General features: G+C 34.9%; 1 protein-coding gene across 3 annotated transcripts; it reads right to left on the bottom strand.

The window, feature by feature from the left end:
* Positions 1 to 3,993: 3,993 nt before the first annotated feature.
* On the bottom strand, positions 3,994 to 5,749 carry LOC107929763 (lysophospholipid acyltransferase LPEAT2). Of its 3 annotated transcripts, none has more exons than XR_005920763.1 (5): positions 5,193 to 5,749; positions 5,000 to 5,044; positions 4,773 to 4,905; positions 4,569 to 4,632; positions 3,994 to 4,284 (listed from the first exon to the last, which is right to left on the bottom strand). XR_005920763.1 is itself a non-coding variant. In XM_041104827.1 (5 exons), exons 1-5 carry the CDS (start codon positions 5,274 to 5,276, stop codon positions 4,150 to 4,152), a joined length of 399 nt encoding a protein of 132 aa, XP_040960761.1. In that variant the 5' UTR covers positions 5,277 to 5,339; the 3' UTR covers positions 3,994 to 4,149. The 3 variants fall into 3 exon arrangements, 1 of the variants encoding a protein (XP_040960761.1); XM_041104827.1 differs by having other exon boundaries at positions 4,773 to 4,843; positions 5,193 to 5,339; XR_005920762.1 differs by having other exon boundaries at positions 4,569 to 4,905.
* Positions 5,750 to 7,283: the final 1,534 nt, after the last annotated feature.

Here is a 7,283-nt window from a genome sequence, read left to right as displayed (position 1 = left end):
TTGATTTAGTGTGATTAGACGTACAGTTGGAATTCCGAAAGGAACATTTCTAATCGGTTTTCTGTGAACACATTGGCGTGCCAAGTGGAGATAGCTGTTTGGTTCCGTCAAGGGAAGTAGTAACCGGATTTGAATGCCCCACGCGGTTGAGGGCACTGGTTCGAGCTAGGCTCTTCTAGAATGCAAAGCTGCCGGAGTTCTAAATCACGAACGTTTCGTGGTTGTTCGATCGGTAAGGGTTAGTTATTGGACGTTCCATAACTAATTTACACAAGGAAGAGTTGGTGTCCGAGGCGTCCTTGGTAGCTATAACTAGCTTATTGGAGAAGAGGAGTTCATTTAATTTCGAGGATCGGTTCAAAGACGAGGGAAAATCCGTGCCTAAGGCTGAGCTTATTTTAATTAATTCTTTTACATATTTTATTTAATTGTTTTTATTATTCTGTCTTCAACTTTTACTTTTTACGATTTTTATTTATTTATTTCAGGCTCCAGATTTTCGACTTTATCCTCCCCCATAATATCTTGGGCACGACAACTGCCCCGACATAAATCTGGTCAAGAGAAGAACAATTTACAGTAAACCCAGTCTCTGAGGGATCGACCCTACTTCTTATACTGCTGAAATCGCAAATTAGGCGTAGGTTTATATTGGTGGATTCGACACCCATCAGTTTTGGCGCTGTTGCCGGGGACTGGCAACACTTACAGATTGTTTAGATTATCTTCATGACCAGATCTTCATCCGGAGATCTCGAATACGACCTAGAGATCGAAAAATCCACTCGAGAGCGACGTAAAGAGACGAAAGTTCTTAAACGTGTAGAAGCAATTGAACGTGGAAAACAAGTCGGAGTGGTTGAACTTGAGACCGAACCACTTCCTGAAACAAAAGAAGCGGAAGAAAACCTCGGTGAACCAGAAAGGATGGCGAATCGAACCATTCGTCAACTAGCCGCTGCTCCTAATGAGCAAACACCGTTGTGCATCAACTATCCAGCCGGAGAAACCCCATTCGAGTTGAAGTCAGGCCTAATTCACCTTTTGCCCACTTTTCGAGGCTTGAAGAATGAGAATCCACATACCCACTTGAGAGAATTCCACATGGTCTGCTCCAGCATGAAACCACAAGGAGTAACCGAAGATGAAATTAAACTTCGGGCCTTTCCATTTTCTTTAGTTGATACAGCAAGAGAATGGTTATTTTACTTACCCCTCGGTTCAATTACAACATGGGATGACTTATCTCGTGTTTTTCTTGACAGGTTCTTCCCAGCATCACGAGCAGCTGAACTAAGGAGAGACATAGTGGGAATCCGCCAAATAGAGAGTGAATCGCTCTATGACTATTGGGAGCAATACAAAAAACTGTGTGCAAGTTGTCCTCAACGCGGTTTGACCGAGCAATCACTTCTTCAATATTTCTACGAGGGTTTGCTCCCTATGGAAATGAAAATGATTGACGCTGCTAGTGGAGGGGCGCTTGTCAATATGACTCCTCAAAGGGCAAGAGAACTGATATCCACCATGGCAGCAAATTCTCAATAGTATCGGCCAAATTCAGAACCCACAAGACGGGTTAATGGGGTAAATGTTTCATCCTTAGAAGATAAATTGGTTAAGCTCACTAATATTGTCCAATCTATGCTTACAGAAAAGAAGAATCAGACCCAACTGTGTGGGATTTGTACTACATCTGAACATCAGATGGATTTGTGCCCAATCCTTAACGAAAATTCAACGGCACATGTTGACGCTGTCGGAGGTTTTCCAAGACCTCCACAAAGACGCTATGATCCTTTCTCCAACACCTACAATCCCGGGTGGAAGGATCATCCCAACTTGAATTACGGAGCTAATCCCCGATATAATCCGGCATACCAACCGAGACCTTTGCAACCACCGCATCCGCCACCCAAGCCGAGCACATCTCTAGAAGCTATTATGGAGAGACTTGCCGTCAATGCTGCAAAATACCAACAAAGGACAGACGCATCAATACAAGAGTTAACTAATCAAGTTAGTAAACTCTCGATGGCAGTTAATCGTTTGGAGTCTCAAGGTAAATTACCTTCCCAGACGGAGCTGAATCCTCGACAGAATGCGAGTGCAATAACTCTTCGTAGCGGAAAAATTCTGGAACCAGTTCCCGACAAAAGTCATGGGCAAGACAACGAACGGGACAAGCAAATCTCTGATCCAAAAGCCAGACCAGAATCAGAAATTCAGAAACCAGTTGTGATTCCACCTCCTTTTCCAGGAAGACTTGGTGTATTTTCTTTTTTTTTTGGGGGGGGGGGAACTAACTTACATTTCAATAGAGGGTTGATTGCTAAAACTAGTTGTTTGCACAAAATGGCTCTTGAAAATTTAGGATATAATTTGTGAAATGTTTGAGCTTAAATATTTTTTTTATATGTATAGACTTGAATATTATTAATGCTATACGTTTGGCTTTGATATAATTGACTTAAAATTAATTATCTTGACTAAATAACTAAAAAATGTAATTTTTAATTTTTTTTATCAATTTAGGTTTTTTTTTGAAAAATTAAGAGATTAGGCCGAATTTATGAAAAAGCTTCCAGGTAGAAGCGTTCAGGTAATTTGCAGAAAAACACTTCTGACTAGAATTGTTGTCTGCCCAATATTTTTATTTTTTGGTGTCATTTCATGTGAAAATAAAACTTTATTTCGAGCTTTGCTCTTAATAAAATTTCTTCTTGTCCATCGTGATAATCTTTTTCAAGCATTTTTCATTGAAATAACGATTAATGGACTGATAATACTTTCATAAAAGGAGTTCTGCATATTACTCTGGAAACTTCTGAATAGTACGAGGACCTGAAATAGGACTATTATTTAGAACTAACCAAACCTAAGGGTTGGAAATATTTGGGGAAAGAAGAGTCTAAATTGTGACTATTTCTTCGGGTTCTCTGTCAAAGATACTGGCTGAACAAGAGGGCAAGGTAATGCATCTGAACCTTGATGAACAAAGAACAATGACAACCTAAGCATTAAAAAGGGATCATTCTCAAAAAAAAATGATGACAATATGCATTCATGCAAATATCATTCATATGCATCTAGTTAGGAGCATTTGATTCAGTCTAATCATGACATCCTAATCACTAGGCATAAATAGGTACATGAAATGGATTCTACAGGTCATGTTTCCCAGTGAACAAATCAATGAAGTTACCCATACCCCTGAAGTTGCAGTGGGATGGATTGAAGTCATTATGGCAGATCTTATCTTCCTGAAGTTGCAGTGAAACAGATTAAAGCCACCAGCCTTATCTTCCTGAAGTTGCAATGAAACAGATTAAAGCCACCAGCCTTATCTCTCTAAAGTTGCAGCGGAGCAGACTGAAGACAGCAAATCACTACACCAAAACAAGTTTTTAGCGGCGCTTTTTTAGGCATTTAGCGGCGCTTTTTAGCATCGCTAAAAGCATTGCAAAAAACACTGCTATTGACAGCGTCGCTAACTTTTGCGGCGTTTTTTAAAATAAACGCCGCTAAAGGTCAGTGCTTCTAACACAAACGCCGCTAAAGATCATTAATTTTAGCGGCACTTCTTCGAAAAACACCGCTAAAGATCATGACTTTTAGCAACGCTTCTTTCCACAAACGCCGCTAAAGAGCACGACTTTTAGCGGCGCTTCTACCACAAACACTACTATAAAGAATGACTTTTAGCGCCACTTTTTCACAAACGCCACTAAAAACATGACTTTTAAAAAAGTATTTCAATATATTTATTTCTATTATAAATATTATATTATGTTTTATTTCTGAATTTAAACTTTAAACTATATACTTTTAAGGATAAAAAATATTCAATTAAATTTTCTATTAAAATTTTAACTTTAAAACTAAATATAAAAATTAATGAATTTAAATTTAGAATTAAAATATTATGTTTAAATAAATGAACAATCTACCTCACAGCTCATCTGATCTATATTAACTCGGCCAAATATAAAATAAGCTACAAAACACGTAATAATTAACAATCATGGTTAAAGAAGCTAATACACAATGTAGCTACAAAACCCTATTTCAATAACACCAAATTCAAGTTCCGACTAAGATAAACGACCATGAAATGCAACATTAAATAACACTCCACTTGAAGAAGTGCTAAGCCTTGCAGATACCTATCTCCACCAACCACGGGGCTTGCATTCCATTTGTAACATCACATTCGGCAAATGCTAATTCACAAGCTTGCATGAGTAGTGGTTTCTTCATAACATGAGCTACCTCGAATAAAAACTGCCAGGAAGAACACAAAACAGTACAATGAGCCATCTACTGATGAAAAAATTGCTTGAGTTGTCTTTTGGACCAAAATTAAGGTGAATTATCATAACAGAGAGAATTTGGATGCTTATACAAGCTAGTAGTGATCAACTGAAGGTAATATAATAGCAACATTATGAGTAATGACAATGTTACCATGGTCATGGCCGGCTAGCAACACACTATACGTAAAGCTAAAATTAAGATATAAATAAATAGAAGCACGAAAATTCTAGGGAGGTAAAATTGCAGCTTACCTGCTTGAATGTAATTGATCCATTCTTCTCCACATCAAGGAAATCATGAAGTTTAACACAGCCACTGCACGAAGAGATCATTAAAAACTATTAAAAGAGAATGGAACGATATATCTTTGTGTTTCTGAACTAGAGATGGTGCAGTTCTATGAGTTGAGCTGGCCCGATAACAAGAAAGGACTACCATAAATACGATAGTGATACCTAGTGTCCGGATTCATGGAAAGAAACTTATCCAGAAAGTCCACGGCCTCCAAGCTGCTTATATGGTACAGCTAAAAAACGATATAAAATGTTTACCGAGTGAGAGGGAGTGAGCAACTTCACAGAAACCAATCTATCAAATATAAGATTAAATCAAGTTCAAGTTCAAATTCAAATACAAATGTATTTTTATGGAAAGACGAATAAGAGTTTCAAATTGGACTCACCGATTCAATCCTGACCATTTCAACCATATAACTCCAGGGCCTTTCCTGCAAAATTTATGTTAAAAGAATTATTAACTCTAAAACAAATAGATATTCAGATGAATTACGTGTTACGAGACCCGATTCCTCACAAAGTTAACATAAGTTTTATCACTTAAAAACGTAGTAAAAAAACCCCAAGAGAAGCACACACTTGTTGCAGTTCAGCAGCTTTCATTAGGAGCATTAAATCCCCATACGAATGAGATGTTTGTACAACATTGAGAGCACTTGCCATAGCTTGACCAGTCTGCCGACAAACATACGACTTAATCAATAATCTAGAAAACCCGACACTAAATATTTTAAATCATCTAATAAAATTATTAATTTTTCAGTATTATTAAAGTAGAAATGAAATTGTTCTAATAAAGATGTTATTATATAGTACTGTTTCCCTAATTCCTCTAGCCACTTCTAATAAATTCTAAGTGATTTTGGTCGTTTTGGATGGGGGTGTTTGAATACGTACTTTTCCTGTCACAATACAAATTTCGTTAGTCACACAAGAGAGTAACAAAAATTTGAGATTAGATACATATAACTGCCTGAATCTGGCAGTGATTAAACATGCACACGCAATAACATAACTTAAAAACTGATTTCACATACGAAAGTGAACCAACCAAAATCAGTTAGTTATAAACTTTTTTAAGGGAGTTGATTCTTAACACCAATACTACGTTCATAAAAAACAACCTTCTTGCATAATTATTCAAAGAAGTATAAGAAATTATTTCTCTTTAAACTCGTTTTTTTTCATGCATGCTGGTGCATCTTCACACTCATGCATTCATTTTAAAAGTATTACAAACATTAGTTAGTACTCCTGATTTTACCCAGGCTCCAATTATTTTAGCAGCTCATAGTTTGAAAATAAGGTGCTAAGATCTTTGTTTTTTTTTCTCTTTATTTATTTATTTTTCTTTATTTTCCTCCTTCGAAAATATATATATAACTGTATTTTCTTTATTTTACTTCTTAAAAAAACAGTTTATATATATATATACGAATATATTAGAAATAAAAAAAAGAGAAAAAAATTTACCTCGAACTCTGGCCACCGTGTACGGCGGCCGACGGCGGTCCCTTCGCCAGATTCTGGGCAATGACTGGTGTTGAAATCGTTTTTGAAAACAAAAACGGAAATCGACTTTTAAAAATGGAAATGGAGTCGCCACCAATAATTTAGGAATTTTTATATTTTGTGAATTATTCAGTTGATGGACTTGAAAGATATTAAAACTATATACTTTTAAATGTTTCAAATGGATATAATTGCCTTCAAAATAATTTCCTTGGGTGATTAATATTTAAGCTATTTTTATTAGGTTATTTCTTTCATTTTTTAAGAGAAGTGTTGTATTACAATTTAATTTCTAGATTGATTCTACTAGAGGTAACCGTTCGATCGAATCAAGTCAAATTGAATAAAAAATATTGAGATTATCAAGTTCACGAGTCCTATTTTACTATCCTAACTCAATTTGAAAAAATTTCGAATCAAATTGAGTGAAATGAAATTCGAGTCAAGTTGAATTGAGTGAAATTGTTCGAGTTAAATTTTAAAAAATAAATATGTCAAATAAAAATATTGTTACAATATAACTTATTTAGAACACATAAATTTGAAACCAAATATATTGGAAATTTTTTTCAAAGCAAAATAATAATAATAAAAAGATAATTGAGTATGATAAATTTGAATCATTAATTAGGTCTCAAATTATTATTTTAGAAAAAAAGTTAAAATTTTAACTTTTTTATATATACTTGTAGAAGTTTTTTTTTAAAACATAAATTTTGAAATTGTTTATAGATATTTTAAATTTAAAAATTATTTTGAAAATTTGAAATTAATTTTTATTTTTATTTTTTGTAATTTTTGTTGTGAGAGAGACCAATTTGCTTATTTTTAAAGTTGACATGGATCAAAAGGGTCTTTACACCAAGCTGTTATTCGAATTATTCGAATTGTGAAATTCTACTCGACTTAAATTCGAAACTCAGATCGAGTTATTCGAATTAACTCGAATAATTCGATTTGATTAATTATCTTAATTATTGATGATTTCTTGGTCAAATGATTTTAATTAAGTCTAATTTACATTCAGTACATCCCTTGCTTTGATAATTTATTTTCGTCCCAATTTAACAATTTAATGCTATTTTTGAGCCATGGCGCAAGACAGGGGCATTTGGATGTTTCGAATGGACTCAATTTGGAATCTAATCTTCATGAATG

The sequence above is a fragment of the Gossypium hirsutum genome, chromosome D11 (genome assembly GCF_007990345.1).
Source record: "Gossypium hirsutum isolate 1008001.06 chromosome D11, Gossypium_hirsutum_v2.1, whole genome shotgun sequence".
Lineage (NCBI taxonomy): Eukaryota > Viridiplantae > Streptophyta > Magnoliopsida > Malvales > Malvaceae > Gossypium > Gossypium hirsutum.
The sequence above is the reverse complement of the archived record's forward strand: the minus strand, read 5'-3'. Positions and strand labels throughout refer to the sequence as shown.

Excerpts from the sequence above, each read along its gene's own strand:
- LOC107929763 (XM_041104827.1), bottom strand. The coding sequence starts at position 5,276 with ATGGCAAGTGCTCTCAATGTTGTACAAACATCTCATTCGTATGGGGAT. Across the intron at positions 5,045-5,192 it reads AAGCTGCTGAACTGCAACAA|GAAAGGCCCTGGAGTTATAT; the intron begins GTGTGTGCTTCT and ends TAAATTTTGCAG. Across the intron at positions 4,844-4,999 it reads AAATGGTCAGGATTGAATCG|CTGTACCATATAAGCAGCTT; the intron begins GTGAGTCCAATT and ends ATCGTTTTTTAG.